General features: G+C 36.7%; 1 protein-coding gene across 4 annotated transcripts in view; it reads right to left on the bottom strand.

Moving 5' to 3' along the window:
* Window positions 1-18,209, bottom strand: part of esyt2a (extended synaptotagmin-like protein 2a) — a 42,794-nt gene extending 24,585 nt beyond the window's left edge. For all 4 annotated transcript variants that reach the window (XM_014996724.2, XM_088014571.1, XM_014996727.2 and 1 more), the window contains exons 1-3: window positions 18,056-18,209; window positions 14,918-15,308; window positions 858-899 (exon numbers count right to left, since the gene is read on the bottom strand). In XM_014996724.2, coding sequence (XP_014852210.2) covers window positions 858-899; window positions 14,918-15,301 — 426 coding nt within the window. In that variant the 5' untranslated portion in view covers window positions 15,302-15,308; window positions 18,056-18,209. The remainder of the gene's footprint in view (window positions 1-857; window positions 900-14,917; window positions 15,309-18,055) is intronic.
* Between the last annotated feature and the right edge of the window lie 2,093 nt (window positions 18,210-20,302).

The following is a 20,302-nucleotide window of genomic DNA, read 5'->3' as shown; positions in this document are numbered from 1 at the left end:
TTCTCAGTCACATGTTTTTTTTTCTTCCACAACAAACAGAAGCTCCACAGTAAGTAGCAGGCACTACACAATACGCACAGTAGCTTCTTAATGTGCCATTTTCTTCTTTTGCAATCATGTTCAATATTGTTTTGGTCTGTTACATGAAATCCTAATCAAATAGATCAAAGCTTACAGATTTAACATGACAAAAAGTGGAAAACTGCAAGGAGTGTGAATACTTCAGCAAAACTTTGTGTTTGTAAGTGCTTTGATGATTTACTTTGACATTTATAAAATAAGTTAATTTGTTTTAATACCTTTCATCATGCAATTTACACCTAAACTGTTCATAACAAATACATGGAAGAGTCCAATAATGTTATTGATAGAAAGTTTTAGCGCTTAAGGTTCTAAAGCATGTCTGCACTTACTGGGTGGGAGAAGAAAAACAACTAAATCGTGAACACTGAAGTTCTCCCAGTCCACACTCTGTCATCCTGCAGGAACATCTCAGGTAACTTCTGCTAATGGTGTGATTTAAGGAGCACAGATCACCTTTTAAAGGTCCTGGAAATCTCCTCTGAGTGCTTACACAACATGTATAATTTAGCATCACCATCAATTTGAGTGTTTGGGTGCTGATCATGTAATATTCTGGAAATAAACAGTGACAGTCAGCGAATCTCTTCCAGGAACTGATCAGATTCTCATGTCTCTGTAACTGGGACGGGGTCCCTCAGGGCTCTAGGATCGGATCCCTTTTTAAACCCTCTCTCACCACTTTGGCCTGCTAATAAGAGATGATGAGGAGTAACTGGTGGATGTCTGTGTGTGCTGGAAACAAAAAAACAAACAACAGAAGCTTCTATCGGTACCTTATTGAGCCACTCCACTCGCTCCACATCTGGATAATGAACCTGGAAGGAAACAGAAAGGTTAAAGTTAGAATCAGTGAACTGCTGGTCCTTACTGGACCTCAACTCTTTAAAGTCTCTGTCTCAATATTTGTTGAATTCATCTGAGTCCCAAGACTTAGTGACTCTATTCACATCTGGCACCAACATCTGTTCCAGACAATCCGACACACTCCAGACGTTTTGATGACGGTTTCCCTCCTGCTACCGTTGGAGGAGAACTAACGCACCCGATCCGTATCAGTTCAGCAGTCCAAACGCTAAAACGTTAAAATGCCCCGCCCACTGACCTGACTAAACAATGCTGCAAATACATTTGAAGCAGAGAACATTGTAAGAGTTTTAAGTTGCAAGTTCTAGAAAAACTATTCTTTCCTTTCCCTAGAATTTAAAAGTAGAATCCAAATCCTAACCAGTAGGTTTTATTGTGGTATGTAGAGTCATGATGCTCAGTTGACAGCTTGCCTAATCATAGAACCCTCCCAAAAAAAACATTGAGGTTCAGCGCCGGGGCTTGTGGGATATCTGTGACAACTGAGACAGGCTGATCACGCTTCCAGAGTCTCACAGGCTGCCTGTGCAGCAGCGGACAGCCAGGAGCGACACGGCTGTTACATAACGCACACACTCTGACAGGAGCCTGCACAAGTTTATGTTTATAAGGGAGAAGAAAAAATTTATTTATTTAAAAACACCAACATCTCCACACAACCGAGATGCAGCTGGGCTTTTCTGTCTTCACTTCAGCAATCAGCACAGACAGACGACCTATCAGCCGATGGTTGTCATGTTTTATATTAATAACCGAAAGTTATTCGCATCTTCTTTCTGGGATTTTCAACAGAAATTATCAAGGACAATTGTTCTTAAAGCTGCCAGTAATGATTATATTAGTAATCCATCACTCTGATGATGATAGATATTGGATAAGGAAAAAAAATGGGCACAGTCAGCAGATTTTTGATTTAAACAGTTAAGTTTTTTTTTTCATTTTTGCACAACATTAGGAATACATAAAAAGATGCATATGAACAAATGATTCAAACCCCTTTTAAAGGAAGAAAATTAATATTTTATTGCCTAAACTGAAATAAAATAGCACACATTCAGTGAATCTGAATCAGATAAGGATTAAACTATGCCGCTTGAGCAGTTTTGGATAAAGTATATTTACAGACAAAGGCGTTTATATATATATATATATATATATATATATATATATATATATATATATATATATATATATATATATATATATATATATATATATATATCTGCTTTGGCTTAATTAGTTGATTATTGCAACAATCAATTCATTCCGATTAATCTGATTAATTGTTTCAGCCCTAATTGTTTTGTAACTGTATTTTCTTCTGAGGTGTAAAGTGTAGTAAAAGGTAAAAATCACATAATGTCTCAATCACAATCACCTTTGATAATGAACAGAAGAAAGATTTTTATGAAAAGTGACTTTGAAGCATAAATTAAGGTTGATATTCCTGAAGTCAAAGTTAATTATCTGCTGTTTTTTTTACCTACTTAAAACTGTTAATGGGGCTGTAAGTATACAGGTTGGACTTTAATTACTTTACATATAATACATAAATAAAACAAGCTGCTGCATGAATCCTCTCAGGCTAACAGGCTCCTGTGACCCAGAGCGACACACGAGGTCAATCAGGAAGTACATGCAGTGTGACTCACATGCACAAAGTCATGCATCCAAAACTTAAACAAACAACCCCACACTGATGATGACATCATCATCATCACATGGTGATTATTTCAGAAATTACATACTAGCCTTTTAAGTTTATTGTGATGTAAACAAAGAAAGCATAGAAACGATTTAATTGTAAATCATCTATTCATATGGAATAGAACTGAACATAATACAAGTTTGTTGAACTTGTAAAGGAAAACATCTAAATGTAACTGTTGTTAAATTGGTATTTATGCAATAATTATGTATCAGGAAGTGGGATGGAAAGCTCACTAAACAGCTGAATGTTTTACAAAAAGCCAAGCAGACCTGAATATACAAAGCTAAAGGAAGAAGAAAATAATTAGTTCTCATTAAATCCAACTGACTCCAGGAACACAGGGAAGTCAAACATGAGGTAAAATGCAGCTAAATATGCAAATGAAACACAAATTCCTGTGTGTTGTGACAGTGTGTGTTCCTGGAGGTTCATTAAAGGTTAAACATGAGGGGAAGCTGCTGCAGAAATGTTGGTTCAGCCATCTGTCAAGCAAGCGTCTATGACATAAAGAGAAATGGTTCAGGTACATGGCTAAGGTGTTAGATGAGACAATAAAATACTAAAGCTAAAACAACAGCACCTGACAAGCAGCGGCATAAAGTAAACGGTTTATTTTAGGTGCAAACAAGACTAAATGATTCAGCTTTTAGAGGAAAATGCAGAAAACAGATGAAAGAACTTAAAATATAGACATGCAGAAATGATTTGGGGAAAAGGGTTTATGACCATTTCCCACAAATGTGTGAGAAATATTTAACAGTATCTCCATGTTTTCACAATCCAGCGATCGTAGAAACTCATGTAAAATAAACAGATCCTTGCATTTTTTCTCAATAATGCATAATCGCAAGCTTATTGCTACTTTTCTACAAAAATGCTAGAGAATATTTTGTTTTCGTGACACTAACTCCCACATGAACATGGCAGCATTTCTTCATGTCATTTTGTAGTCCGTGATCAAAATGGAGAGCAGCAGAAATGTAGCTATTTAAGTTCTTTAAAGAATAAAAGCGTTTGTGTGCAATCTCTCTGCTTCTTTTTTCTCTGATCTTGTTTTTTAATACGTAGATTTGGAAGGGGTTTAAAAAGGAAGAAATAATGGAAAATGCCTTGCAAATATTTCTAACCTATCACTGTAAGATACATTTTGCAATCAAAATTAGTGCTTTTGATTGCAAAATGAAAATCACAAAAACAATCGCAAAAGTTGCAAATTTTCATCCCATCAAATTCAGTCTTTAAAGTAGGGCTGAAACGATTCCTCGAATGATTCGAGTACCTCGATTACTAAAATTCCTCGAGGAAAATTTACCTGCCTCGAAGCTTCGTTAATTTATGTTTTATTAGTTAGCGCACCATGTTCCGGCCGGGACTTCATTTGCGTTGCGCGGAGCTCTCACTTCCGCCTCTGAGTTGTTGACAAAAGCTAAGTCTCAGCGGCATAAAGTCCAATCTTCAAGATTGGCCCGTGGGGATTTTATTGATTGATGATAATGCCCGACTTTTTATCGTTTTTGGGGAACCAATAAGCATCCTTAAAATGACTGGGGGATGCCTGGAGTACGGCAGCATTTCTCCTCCGGGGCTGCTGGTTGAAAGCGAACGGCGGGAAGAGCGCTGAGGTGAGCGGATAGCCTGAACAGGGCGGGCGGCTGAGTAGCTGATGCTTACCGTGTAAATGTAGCTTTACCGACGAACCGCACAATAAATTTCATATCCCGGTCTGAAGAAACGGGTGGCGGAGCGCATCGTACATGGCTGGTAGATGAGTTTCTGAGTGTGACCAGTGAAGGTGTCGTAAATATCCCGTATTGCTTCCCCCGTGTTCGTCCCCCGGTCTAACGGTTCGTCAGTCCGCTGGTCTATTTCCTCCCCTCCACCCCATCTTACGTTCGTTCATTCACCCTCTCCTCCCACTCCAGGCGGCATTTCCCGTATTTTCAAACCCAAAGCGTGACAGGTTAGGTGGCAAGGTGAGTTTAATTAATCTATTAAACTCACTGAAGATGAATACATAAACTAAAAGCTGGATTGTAGACATTTTTTATAAGCATATTTGTGAGCCTGCCTCTTTGTTATTACATTCAATATAATTTCAGATTTTTCTATAACTTTTCTTCTGGTTAACTTAGAAAGTGAGCTATTATTGTTACAGGTTAGTTTTCTAAACTACAAAAAAGCAACTGTTAGGGATGCTCAAATATGAAAAATTGGACTGACATTGATATCTGATAGTAACACCGGTATTATGCCAGATTTACCAATATTTCATTTTAGAATTTTTTTTATCCGATTACTCGATTAATCGTAAGAATAATCGATAGATTACTCGATTACTAAAATATTCGTTTACAACAGCCCTACTTTAAAGTAAATCTGCAGCATGACTTGAGTTGCATCTGAATTAATCAGATGCAACTGAAACTATATCAAAATAGGTTTAGAAACTATCCTGTGGATAAAGGGAACTGAATTCAAAATCAACTCAAGTACCTTCTCCAATTGTGAAGCATGGTGGTGGAGTAGTAGTGCAATCACTCAAGAACTGCATATCGAAGTATTCTAGAGTCAAACATGAGGCGATCCGTGCAACCCGTATCAATATTGGGACAATAGTCTCTGAGAGAGCAGAACATTTATAAAAGAATGGCTAAAAAGCTTAAAGGACTGCAAGTCTAGACCTAAACCTGCTGTTATTTCTTCTACCATGACTTGATAGAATGATAAAGAAATACAGAACATGACAAATGAGAGGTTTTACTGCTAAACGTTGTTCTAAACTGTTGTCTTACGAAGCTTAATGTGAAAATAAAAGACGACTCAGATGAAGTCCAGACAACTTGATTCAACAAGTGCTTCATTCTTCAGGCTTTCACAGGTAACAACATGTAAATGTGTTTATTTTTCTCCAGTAATTTATGACCAAAAGTGAAGCTTACAGAGTGAGAGAGCAAGAAAAACAACACATCTGCTCCAAGAACTGGGAGCAAAAATTCAACAACGAACGTTTATTACTTTGAGTCACCTGGGAACCAATTTATTTTTCTTGAATAACTCATAAAACCAGGGACTCAAAATGAAAGAACTTCTGTTTCTCTCAGTAAGGGGCAACCAGGAGAAGCAAAATGATTTATTATAACTCTGGATCGAGTAAAAACCAACTGATCTTCTCATACGAAACTAAAAATGCAAAAATAATCCTTGATTTAACTAGTAAATCTTCCAGTTTGTGTGATAAGTTATATTCTGACTTATCAGATTTAATGTTAGTTGGATAATCTGCAGTGTCCTTACATCATTTAACTCGTTGATGCAGTGCACAAACATGCATTGCTGGATCATGTTTCATGCCTGCAGCAACACACCCACAGCAGCGCAGACCTCCACAGGTTCTGATCCGCAGAGCTGTTTTCTATCCAGCCTCAATTTAAAAAGAACAGGATCAGACTTCAGGCAAAACCATGACTCACTGAAGACTGACTTTTGGGCAGCCAATCAGCAGCAAGCGGGAGCATCTCTATTTGTGCTTCTAATGAGAGTCATGGTTCAGCTATGCACCAGCTGTGTGGAAATCCTACACTTTATTCCAGCCACACCTCCTGCTCAAAAACTGAGAGCGAGAGGAAAGGAGGAGACGAGAGAAAATATAAGCTGAAACAAAAATCTCCTCTTCCCAGCATGGTGACGGCAGAACAAGCTGCTTACGCCTGGTTCACACGGATTTTAAAACTGTCTGGCAATTTTCAAAACCTAAGAGATCAAACACAACAATAAAAAAATGTAACTGGTTTGTGTGGTGTTGAGTTACACAAATCGATTTCCTTCACCAACATTCAGACGGGAACTCTCTCAAAACCTCCCGAGACCCGAAGTGAGTTCAGGGTAAACAAACATGGCCGACTGGGAAGAAGCAATGGCGACAGTTTTTCTCCATCTTTAACAAAGAAATAATGTTACAAAGGTGTCTACAACGTTCACTGGACTTTCTGGGCCTTCATGACAGTTATATGGTCTTTTTTATTTAGAACTTCCCTCCATGTTTCCTTCGCCTCGCTTTCTGATTGGCTAAAGATCACATTCAACTGGCTGCGTTCTCGTTTGTCCTCAGGAATAAAACACACTGCAATGTCAGGCAAAGACTATCCAACATGTTGATTTTTCCCTATTTTAGATAGGAGTGGCACAGATGTCCTTCTAAGTGGATTGGATCTCAACACACAGCATAAATTAAGATTACCTTAATCCCAATAATTTGGGGTGTTCTTATGCTTGTCAGAAGGGAATAACGGGACAAAAATCAAGCAGCCTTTCACACTCCAGCTGCAAAAGTCAGTGAAACTTACATAAGTATATCTTAATGAAAACATGGTTTCAGTACTTTGCAAAAGTATTCAAACCCTTTGAACTTTGCTGCATTCCAGCCACACCCTTCAGTTTATTGGGATTTTAAAAGACAAAGTAGTGCATCACTGTAAAGTGGGAGGAAATTAAACAAGGCTTTTCTTTTCTTTTTACAAATGAAAATCTGAAGTATTGCACAGACATTTTCTTAGTCTTTGAGTTGAAAACATGTTTTTTTTTTGCAGTCTGTAGACTGACATCATCGTCCATTCCTCTTTGCAAAACACCTCAACCTCCGTCAGATTGGAAGGAGAATATTCATGAAGATCAGTTTAAGGTTTTGTCTCAGATTCAGGACTAGGATATTCCAACATTAATATACCTGAATTTGAACCACTTCATCTGTCCTTTAACTGACTGCATCACGTTCCACATGTCTGCTGCACCAACTGAAGAAAGTTCAAGAGGCAATAATACTTTTGCGAGACAAGACAAACAGGCTACTGGGGCCAAATACAGCCCCTTGTAGTTTTTACTGGTTCAAATCAAAGTATTCCTGCACAGTTAAAACACTGAGTAAACAATAGCACTGAAGGCAGTCCACAATAATTTAATATGGCACACACCCTCATTTCAACATGAGCAATGAAGCTGCAACATAAGTCATCTGAGCTGCTGCATGATAATGCAATAGCAACTCTTAAACCTGAGGACTTCTGCAGGAAGGCCGACACCCAATTTACAAAACTATAAGCCGTAAAACTAACATTCAAACCCATTAAATATGTTGCAATCTTTGTAAAAGAGTTTGTGTTTCAATCCATCTGCAGCAGATGGCTTACGTCTGGCTTAAGTTTGGTTTTCTTTAACAGCATAAAAATACATCGGCATGATAAGATTATCAGATAGCAGCATATCAATTCAAGATGAAAACGCAACTTTAAGAGGTCAGGTGAAGTTTAGTTGGTTCTGTGGAAAACCTTCAAAAAGAGTTTCACTCTCCAACTCAATATGTATAAAATAACATAAGGAGAAAAAGAATGAAAGAGAGAAAAGTCTGTCTTAAGTTATGCATAATTTATTTGATATTATTTAAACCCCAAACCAAACAGAATTAAGAATAGTGTTTTTATGCTTTTTCAAAGCAGAAAAAAGGGAGTTTCTAATTTTGATACATTTCATGAACAAGTTTTTTGAGTGTCTGACCTGCAGATCACCAATCTATACAAAACTGATCAATTTAAATCACTCATTTACTATCAACATTTAACCTGTACTAAAAACTGAAAGTGAACTACTATCTAGCCAGATACCAATCATCAATCTAAAATGCAATCAGTCCAAACAAAAGTCAATTAAAAATACAAAAACATGAGAAAGAGGCATCGTCTTCTTCACAATGATGCAGGTATTAGCAACGAAAGAACAAAAACACCCATGTCCACTTTTGATGAGAATTAGCCAACATCTACAAAACAGAACATATAATATTAACATGCAGACTTTTCATTATTCTGCTTAAAATAAAGCACAAAGAAAGAACAGTGGCCTTCCATTCTAACAGATGCTTTCCTGGATGAGATCTGCTGTTATTAAACTAAATACTTTATGTTTAATGCTGCAGGACATTTTCCAGAAACAATGCCAGGCCAAACATTTACTTGCTTTCGCCAATGAACAAATAAAAACAGGACATAATCCCATTAAGACTCCATTGTAACCATTGAAAACCCCCAACTTCACGTTAATGCAATCACCCATACAAAATGTTATACCTGTTGGTTGCAAAAATGTCACATCTCCACTTTCTTTACAGTAAAACATTCTTTATCAGTTTTCCAATTAATATTAACAGCTCTTAAACATCATGACTTAGTATAAAGATTTCTAACCAGATTTGAATTAGTTTCTAAATTTTGCTAATCTGTCATTTAAGAAATACGTTGTCAATTTTAAGACTTTAAACTTAGTTTTCTACTGCAAACTACTTTTTTAACTTCAAACTAAAACATCAATCAGGTAAATTGACACTTTCTACGTATCGAACAGTAAAAAAAACATTTATAAAAAAAACATTTATATCATGTTTATTGTGTGAAATGAGCTTAACTTTAGCATCAGTGTTACCATTATTATTGACATCAGAATCATTTAGTTTTCATCTTACTCATAATGGCTGCTGTATTAAATGATTACATGACTAATCTGAATACACAACACTAAGCAGAGTGAATACTCCAAGTACTTTCAATTAGCTTCATGCTAATACTTGAAGTTCATAAATGATAATATTGTTGTTTTGAGACCATTTTCAAATAATATAATAGTAATGGCATAATAATTCAAGTTTGCCCTCCCAATGATTCATGAACTTTAATGTCTAACAAGCATTTAACACTGAAAAAAATAATAAAATGAAAAAAAGGGGGCTAGGAAACACTAGCCCCTTTTCTGAGGCTTAACTACTTCATTAAAACATACATTTTAAAGTTTAGTTGAAGGAAAAGAAAAAAAACTAAACTTAAACTTCAAATACAATGCAAAGAATATAGAAAAATCTCAATCTTTCGGCTTATGCAGCTCGTCAACATTTTTCATTTTTCATCTAAGATCATCATCATCTCTCCCACTTCTAGTCATACTGGTTGTTTCCTCTCAACGCTGCAACCGGCTGATTCTCCACCTGAGACTAAAGGTAGTTTGACTGGATTTAAATGGAAACCAGCTCCCAGGAAGGCTTACTAAGCCTATTTGGCTCCAGGGATGAATAGCAACTCACTGCATCACAACACAAAAGGCCATCTGTTTCAACAAGGACACGATTGTTCAGTAGATTTACTATTTCTCACACACTGATATTTTAGATGTGCTACACCATGGGAGGTGCTAAAGGACAAAAACAGTTATGTTTAGGCATGGTTTCACTCAAAAGAAAGAAATATTCTTCTACAAATTCAAAAGATGACGACAAAAATGTGCAGATTAAACACTTGTAGGTTAAAGTAAAAGAGAGGCTTTAACATTGTTTCCATTCCTCCTGCAGAGCGGCGCAGAGAGCAGCCCAGCCCTTTGGCACTTCAGAACGTGAGATCTCCACCCAGGCCGTGTCAGACCAGTGCACACATATGAAGAATGGAAGAGGAGGAAGAGGAGGAGGAAGGAGGAAACCGCTCCACTACTTCACTGCTGCTGGTTGTGAAAACAGACTCACTGTTTCCTTCAAGGTTAACACCAACGGTGGAGGGAACAAAAAGGGGTTTCACCAAAACCGTTCTATTCACCGTCAAGTCACGCCCAATAATAACTCATCTCAACCAAACTCCTCTGACTCAGACTCGCCTCAACTCCACTGTAACTTTAAGAGAACAGGATTATTTAGGACATTGCACCAATTTAACCCTTAGATGTCTGAATTAATTCAGCCAATTTTGAATATTTCTTATTTTATCTTCAGCTCAACTACACCCATCAGACCACACTTCACTTAAACCTACTTTATTAACATACTGAACACAAAAAACATCAAAACTTAAATTAAACCACCAACTTAAGTTAAAGTGGAAATTTTTAGGGGGTTTTCCTTCCACAATATTTATATTAAATTAAATTCAGTTTATTTATATGGCAACAATTCAAAACACGTCTTTAACGGCATCTTTCACCTAAAAATACATCGGCATAATAACAATTTCTGCTTAATGAACCATATGGGGCCTTAAGCAGAAATAGTTTTGGGGCCCATTCTGTTCAAACCATCAGCACCATTAACAGTTTTTCAGTACAAATGTGGGGAATCCTGGGAGAGGGGCCTTTAATTTGCTGAGATGTGTTTATAGACAAACCAAATCTCAGACACAAACAAACTACATGAACAACAATCATCTCTATGCTAGGACTGTACAAATTCTTTAAATGTTAAAACATTTTGGATTATTGATACAGAAACCATCAAAAACAAACTAGATATCTATGCACCTGAATAAATAAAGTAAATTCAAGCTATATGCTTTTACAGACTTCTTTTATGCTTCAAATTTCACCACAGCATTGCTTTTTTTTGGAGGAAAAGGAATAATTGGGGCAAAGTTCTCTCAAGGTTTCAGAAATATGCTAATTTGTTCAGTCTGAGTTGTGTTTGGATGCGTCATGGTAACAACAGAAAACATAGTATTGGTTCAGCCTGCAGTCTGTAGTTTACCCGTCTGACTTCATTCCTCAGACTTCTGATACTCTGACCAGATAGCTTCTTCATTTCCTACTATAAAGTTTAGTCATCTAACTCAACATGTCTCATGAAATGAACCACATCTGAGCACCAAAAGCTTTTTATATGTTTAAATTATTAGAGTTAACCAGCTTGTTTCCTTCAGTGATCACATGAACAACATTCCTGTTATGCTCCTCTGGTTTTCCAGCCTTCTGGTTAGTAATGATGAAGAACAGCTGAAACTGAACTACTTTCTAAAGCTTGACTGTGAATCTAACTCTATATTCTTCATTTCAGAGTTGGTTTAAGAATTTGGAGGACAATTAAAGCCAAACTTAAAAAGCTGCAGAACACGACCAACAACCTGGAATGATAAAAACTGAGCCACCCTTTGTTTCTACCACAGCAGAACATGAAAGAGCCGTTCACTGTGAACTTATTTTCTAAGTAATCAAAGTGTGTCATTACCTCAGACTGTGCTGCTGCACACACTGCTGATCAAATCTCATTCCAGGAATATTTGCAGGGAGACGAGATCAAGTCCAGTGAGAATGAGGCCACTGAAATACCATCAGAACTGCTTCACTGCTCACCTTTCCACCAAGAGGGAGTTTATTCTGTATCACACATCTATGCTACCACACTATCTACGTCGCTTTCTTAAACCACTGGGTTCGTTATTTTTATGTCAATCCATCATTTACTGGTGCAACTGACACCATGCAAGAGTTTCTCATCAAATAAACTGAGGTTTCTGTCAGTTTTTAAATAATAATAATATATTCAATTGCATTTAATTTTCATGAACAACCTGAACAGGGGAGTGGACATCAACCAGATAAATACATGTAACGTTTTCTCCATAATGAAAAAAAAAACTAAATTAAAAGACTGCCTTAAGTTATGAGCTATTAATCTGCAGTGGCCTGAACTTAATCTCATAACTGCGTTCAGGTCAAACTGTGGGATGCAGATAAACTAATACTGAGGAAGACTGAACATTAAGTTCTGCTTGTTGATAAAAATTAGATTAACTAATTACTCCATTACAAAACCTTGAACTAGCTTTATAAAATTCGACTACAAATAAAACATCCGACAGTCATTTCAGAGATTTCCAATTCTGTATCAACTTATTAACCTGAACACCAAAAAAAGATAAAACATTTACATTCTGTGCAGAGATACAGAGTGCCTTATTATACGATGAATGGATTTTCCAGCAGATATTAACCAGATCCACATCATATGAACTAATATGGACTTGCCTCTATTCTTGTATGCATTTTGGTTTTTTTAATGTCTTCACTGCTGTTTGAACAACAAACTGCCCCCATAATAAAGTTTACTTCACTAATTAGATGATTTTATCAAACATTGATTAAATTCATGTAATTTTACGGTCAGGATAGATAACTCCCCTCTTGATTCCAACATTTCAGAGCGTACAGGCCCAGATGTGAGCAGACTGTGTGAAAGTGTCATGGGGAGCTGTGAGGTCAGTGTAACAGAGGTGAAGCAGATACAGTATCTTCTGCGAGGACAGCGAAGGCTGAGTGTCGTTCAGGGCCAAAGTTCACCTCATGTTAGATGAATCAACTCCTTAAATTAGGAAAACAATGAGCTGACCAGCAGCTCTGTCTGATTTCATTAAAAACGCTGCAGCAGGTTAACACCTCTGTGAACTACATCCAGCGAAACAGTAGTCAGCGATTTTCTCTCCTCTGTTATGGCTGTAATTGATGACCATCATATTTGTGCTGCTGTGGGCTTATAACATAAAAGATGGAATCGTTCAATCGTTCAACCTGCTGCACTGATAAAGAAACTTCATTTTAAAGACTCACACATTTTGTCATGTATTTCTCTTTAACGTCACTTATTTTACTCTTAAGAAATCAGACAGATGTAATACCTGACGATGTACCAATCCCCTTTTTTCACTTCCGATACCTGAGGTTCAGTTTCGGCCGATACGGATCCAATTCAGAAAAACAGCACTTACTTTAAAAACAGACATAAATGTACTGACTTACAAAAGTATTTGATGACTCCACGAGTGCAGACTGACTAGATCTGCCCTTATGGATTGGGCACATTGACACTGATATCCGCTCTAAAATATTTTTAAAATTGTGACTAATACAGATATTAATACTGAATCACTGCAGCTCTAATAATACCACCTAAAAGAGCTAGTAAGATGAGAAAATAAAATCCTAATGAATCGACTCAAACGACCAAAACTTTCCACTCCAACATATCTGATCTTTTATGCACACGCCCACTTCACATACATTCCTGCATTCTCAGCATGCAAGGAACTGGTACTGCATGCCATTTGTCATTATGAAGAAAAAAATGACAGCAATGTGGAAGATGTGTGTCCAGTCGGCTTCCTCCTCGTCCATTTCATAAGCTTCACTGCACACAGACATGCAGCTATGACAAGAATGGCAGAAATTACAGTAGAGTGAGTCCTGAAGGACAGCTTCAAGAGTTCACTGGCTTTTAATTGCATTTCTAACAAGGGAAATTAAAATAAAGCAGTTAATTATCAGTCAGGCCAACAAGCATATTAATGACTGAATTTCCTGATGTTGCTGATTTGTTTTTCTGTTTTTGCTCCTAGATGTCACCAGAGTAATTTTTCTGGAACACATGGTCTGGAAAAATGTCAGATGAAATGTCAACAAAACCTAAAGCGACACTTTAAGCTGTTTTAGCATGTATGGAATTATGCAGTCCAACCTAATTTTAGCTTTTATTGCTAGCTTTGTTTTCAAAAGCAACAATAACGCCTGTCACAAAAACACATTTCCTGGACAATAAACTAGTCCAGAAATTATTGTGATAAATGATAATATTGTCGTTTTAAGACCATTTTCAAGCAATGTATTGATAATGGCACAATGATGTAAATTTGCCTTATCAAAGACCAATAAACTTTAATTTTGCTAAGAACTGGAAGATAGCTTAAATTTCCAGCAACTAAAAACAATAAATAAAACGGCAATAAAAAACAAACACAACCAAACCCTATAGAAAATGAATTATGAAGTCTATGTAAACAAAATTGCCCTTCAAAAAATATTAATCATCTAAATGAAAATTATCGAGCTCATTTTAATTCATCTTGTGACTAATTGATTAGTTATGGAAATTATGGAGTTACTAGTCTGGACAGATTATGACTAAAAATCCCTCTGGGTGGAAAATCTTGCAGAAAACAACAACAAAAAAAGCATTCATATGAAGTGCTTCATGATAAACTAAAGGTAGTGCCCACTTGAAGATTTAAACTAATATATATTTACATTTAGTGAGTTTATCATCAATTTAAGAAACGTTAAGTGTCTACGGATCAGATTTTGATAAAAAGAAGAAATGATTTCCTGTTGATTAACAGATCAAGAGGTAGACTGACTCGGATTTCATTTTAAAACAAGCAAAAATATTGACTTCCTCACAAAGAAATAACAGATTTCTGATATTATCCTTCTTTTGTGTTGGACAAACCAGTGATTGAACTAGGACGTCTTATTCTTAACAGACTTAAAGAGCTACTTAATACCAAGTCCAATCTGGCGTAAGAAGGTAAAAATGAGTCTGTTAACCATGGCTGAGATTCTGCTCCTGATCCATTTGATGCATTGCCACATTCCTAAGTAAAGGCAACAAAACACTGATAGGATCAAACCAGGACTCACCCAGGGTGGCAGCTCCGTTGCTGGCAGACTCTGCCTCGCGGCCGTATCCTTGTGATCTAGGAACGCCAAAGCCCGGTTTATCCTGTAGTCCTTGCTGCCATGGTTCTTCCTCCAGTAAAAAAGCATGGCGAGTCCAATCAGAACCCAGCTGAAGCTGAACTCAAAGTATCCCAATATGTAGATGGGGAATATGATGGCAAATGTTTTGGCAAATTTAATCCACATTTGAGAGACGTCGGCCAGTGAAGACGGCTGCTCCTCTTCCAGCTCCTCCGGGGCCAGAGGCGGACCCGGTGGCGGCGGTACCTGGTTCCCACTGGGCGCCGGGACAGGTCCATTTGCCCTGGTGCCTGGTCCTGCAGTACCCTCCATCCTGTTGCTCATTTCCTCACTGTAAAGACATTTTTGACAGTGATTTTTAGGGGAGCCTTTCACAATATTATCACAAGGATGTGGAGTCGTCCTCAGACAGGACGCTCTGATAGGGTGGTGACAGCGCTTTGGCACACCGCAGAGGCAGACAGACAGAGCTGTCATGGGCTGGTGAAGAGCTGCAACACTGGCAGCCAGCAGGCTAAACATAGCGCTAAATAAACTGGCTGGAATTAGAAATGAAAGAAGAAGGTTATGACTTTGATTTGAATATTAGAGGAGGATTTCAGGGCTCAGAAAACAATGAAAACAATGTAAACAAGGGAATAAGTGTGAGACAAGACATTATTATTGCAGCAGGTATGAAGCTCAACTGTCTATTAAAAAGAAGATTGTTTAAGCTGCTGCAAAAATAACTGGCGAGGTTATTTTTGCTGATGGGTAGAGCTGGAAAGTAAATAAAATATTATAGATATGGCAATAGATGAATATCACTGAACCGCACAGCATTCTGGGCAATGTAGGCAGAGGAAAGGCAACCTATCACAGCCAGCTAGGTAAGGTTGGTGGCATCAACTGATGCTCTGTGGTTACCTAGCAACTCACTCACTCTTTGGTTACCTAGCAACTCACTCACTCTTTGGTTACCCAGGAACAACATGTTGAGCAACTTGCACTGCAGCAGTTTAAGGTTTTACCACTGTGTCTTCTCATAACTGATTAAAAATTTAAAAAACAACAGTGTGGATAAAAATAATTCAGAAATCGCATTTTCCAAAACTGGATTTAAAAAAAAAAGAAGCAACAAACTTCCCCTCTCTAAAGTGTAGCTATTATACTAAACAAATGTAAGTTTTTTAATGAATTGCTTCTTTAAATTTATGACAGAAATTATTTAATGGCAAAGAAAGAATTGGTCAATCACATTGACTATTTGATTATTATAACTTTTGGCACATCTTTAAACCAGTGTTGTGAAATCCAGGCCTCGAGGGCCGGTATCCTTCAACATTTAGCTGCATCTCTGTCCAACACACTTAAATCAAACCTGAATTACCTCCAGCAAGCAGTCAGGCTCCACAGAGCTCTGCTAATGGCCCAGTTATCTGATTCAGGTGTGCTGAAGAAGATAAACATCTAAAAGATACCAGGCCTTCAGGACTGTTGACATGCCTGATGTAACAGATATCTGACCAAGATGAAACATGAACACATCATCTCTATTTAAAATATGATCATAAATTCAGGTTGACAGCATCAAAACAAACTGTTTCACATTTTCAACACGAGTTTGCTGTATACATGTTTTTTTGTTTTGTTTTGTTTTTAAAAAGTTTGACCTAAATAGCTGCATGGTGATAACTCTGTTAAGTAAAAATAAACATCAGATGCAATAATGAATTCAAAAATTGTTTTTATATGCCAAACGTAAATGAATATGGCTTGTAGAGATTTAAATTAATAGCACTGTCATAAAACGTTGGAATGTGAAAAGTCACCTTTGCTATGTATAAATTAAAAAGCTTTATAAATACCACTGTTATAAATCTATGGTAGCATTTGCCATCTAGAAACTCTACATCCTATAAACTCATTTGAAGCTATTAGCCTGACTTTTATTTAAAATCAAACTTCCTTTAAATAAAGTTTGATACCCATAAAATGCTGTTTTCATATATTGTTGTAAATTGTTATTAAAACAAGCTTTCTTCTGCACATGCCAGGCATAAGGAAATTGATCAGAGTTTTTTTTTGAGTATGCCCAATTGTAACTTTTTTGTTGCTACATGTTTTCATTAAATATCTCCCACACACCGTTTACTTGTAAAATATTTCAGCTGCATTGATTTTAGCAACAATAGCACACATAGATGTAGTTCTAAAGAAGAACAGGGCTGACTTCATCAACTACTTTGAGCCAGGTAGCTATAAAAGTCAAATGCACTGGCTAATGTATTCCAGTAAGGTGATTTACAAGTTTCAATATTTCCTGCAGATCTGCCACTCCACCCATTACTTCAGTCAAAAACGACACCAGAGGCAGACAGATGGAGTTAAAATAAGCCCAGGCTGTGCCTAAAACATAAAAGGTGGAGTCTTTGCAACTCAAATGTTGTCAATGTTTTCAAACACCAGCTGATCGGCTGGCTTCTTGTACCTTTTGTGATGTCATCTACATGTGTTCAGTGCACTTAATAAAAAGATGTATTTTGTGAAGTCCTGTAATCCTCCTTAGCTAATTAATTATTCCACAGCATGTTGTTATTAAAAGTCAACTTCATCTGCTGTCATGGCATCTAAAAAGTTTTAAAAAGGACATTAATAGTGAAATTACTTGCAGGAAAACTATGCAGGCCATTCGGTTAAATTCGGTTTCAATAATAAATTCCCAACTCTTTTGGTTTGTTTAATATTTTAACTTTGAAAAGTCTCTCACCTCATTCCTCTACCATTACTCACTGTAACGAATGCTCAAAGCTGTTATGAAAGCAGATATTTTACCAACATATTTAACGTTTTTTTAGGGTATGTCAAAGCCGAATCAAATGAAATAGAATAATTAATAAATTTTTTATCAACAAACCACTTTTGACGTGTCCAAATTTGATGTTTGATATTATGTATCTTAACTGGAACAGTTTTTGAACCGAGTCCGCCGTGACGACACAGTGACACGTATGAAGGCACTTCACCGGTGTTACGTACAGTAAAAAAAAACAACTACTTGTTCCTCAACGGCTAAAACTGAGCAAACAGCCCACTCACCTATATCCTCCAGCAGCATTCGCTCTATCCGAAACAAAAAACAGGGAAAATTCAATCGAGCAGCTGCTTCCTCTGCATGCCGACCAGCTAAACTCCGACAGCCCTGTTCCCTCCTCTGTTCATCCTCCAGTCTGTGAAGGAGAGCCGTCCGTCTCAGCAAATCTGCAGGAAGCTGTCATCGCGAGAAAACAGGTCACCGACAAGGAGGGAGCTTCAAACAGACCCAGCTACAACAGACGCGGGCGCCATCTGGTGGCGGAACGTAACAGTCACGTTATCCAAACGAGTCAGCTCATTTTTATCCATTCATGGCGGAACGTTCAGTTCAGCGAGGCTGGTGTAAAAACATCAGAAAGATGGTTTGACTATATTTAATGAGAGAAAATATTCAGCTGATGCCAAAATTATGTAGCGTATTAATATAAGTAAATAAAAAAAATCACTATTCTAAGTCTGAAATGAGGTTTAATCATCCCTAATTTACATTAAATTGTGTAAAAAGTTGTGATCAAAATGGAAAAAGTCATTAATTCGGCATTTTTTCTAGAAAATTGTCTCCAATAAATATTCTTTGATCACCATTCCACATTTGAATTGTAATTAATCCAATAAAAGCACATTTAGGTGCCACAAAGCAGTGTCCTTTGCTTTGAAATTAAAGATAATGCATGAGTTATTTTAAAGACAAATACATTATATTGTACCTAAAAAGATTAGAAAATTTACATTTGGTGGTAGTACTGCTTCCCTAATTAAATCCAAATCAATTTATAAAGCATATTTAAAAGCAACAAGTAAGTCAAAGTTCTGCACACGCTAATAAAAAATATATAAATGCAAAACAAAGCACAGACATTGAAAAGAGTCAAAATAAAAAGGAAATAACATTAGAGCATATCAACTCTTAACTAATCAGTTGTGAATGCATAAAATGTGTGTTTTAAAAGAGACTAATTTAAAATAAAAAAGTGTCCATTAGCATCAACAGCCTGTGCTGGAGATCCAAATCAGAATAACATGTGAGGACCACAAAACAAAAACAGTTCAAGGGCCACAGATGGCTTCCTGGACTTGGACTCGGACTGGGCTTCGCTAAAGTTTATTGTTTGACTGTCTCTTCTATTTTTACCTCCAGATACAGATGCAATCATTGTCAAACTCGGTGGTCAGTCAGCAGCGTTTGCACAGAGATAATTTTCCCACTAGATGTCAGAGAAGTGCTTATATACTGAAACATGTCTGTCTGTGGCCTAATCTCAGCTCAGCTGTGGTAAAACTGCAGTCAATATCACAGCTGAAAAACTGATAATCACTTTATGAAGAACCTCTTTTAAGATCTATTTTATTTTGTTTTATTATTATTATAAAATATCTACACTCTAAAAAGAAAATAGTTGAACCAACTTAATTGAATTGCTTCTGTAGGTAACAAGCAATTCAATTAAGTTTATCCAACTTAATTTATTAAGTTTAACCAATTCAATATATTATAATCATCCAACTCAGTTTGTTAAGTCAGTCTTACTCAAATCATTTAGTTTACTTCAAAAATGGTAAATAAACTTAAATAGCACTATTGACCACTGAAAGCACACATTTATTTAATGCTCAGATCAGTAGACAACTTGGGATTAAGCACCCAGGGGACACATTAACATATGGCAGGAGGAAGCTGGAATCAAACCGTCAACCTTCTGATCACAAGGGAACTACTATATCCACAGAGCCACGGTCGCTTACTGGGAATGTGTCTCTGTAAGCTTGAGTCATGGTGTCAACGTGGGACACAAATGGTATTGAATTTAATTATTTCAAGTAAAGTCAAAGTAAAAAGGTCATTTAAGGAAAAGATTTGTGTATTTAGATGACACTGTAAAAAAGAGAATTAAAATTTAGTTTGGAACTACTTAAAAGTTTGAGTTGACTTTCTGTAGAATTAAGTCAAAGAGATTTTAAATGTTTATTAGAACAAAATAAATGATTTGAGTAAGAATGACTTAAATTTGTCATGTTAAACCCCCTTATGAATTAAGTTATAAAAACTTAGTGAATTGAGTTGGATGATCATAATAAATTGAGTTGGTCAGACATAGGATACAAAACTGGCATTGAACTCAATTGTTTTAAGTAAAGTCAAAGTGAAAAGTTCCTTTAGGTTAAAGATTTGTAAGTTTTGAGTTAAATGAACACAAAAAAGTAAGTTGTCATAGCAAAAGCAAAATAATTAAGTGAGATTGATGTAAATAA

The sequence above is a fragment of the Poecilia mexicana genome, unplaced genomic scaffold (assembly GCF_051168715.1).
Source record: "Poecilia mexicana isolate PSO_F unplaced genomic scaffold, ASM5116871v1 scaffold_17, whole genome shotgun sequence".
Taxonomy (NCBI): domain Eukaryota; kingdom Metazoa; phylum Chordata; class Actinopteri; order Cyprinodontiformes; family Poeciliidae; genus Poecilia; species Poecilia mexicana.
Note: the sequence above shows the minus strand (reverse complement) of the source record. Positions and strands in the feature narration are given on the sequence as shown.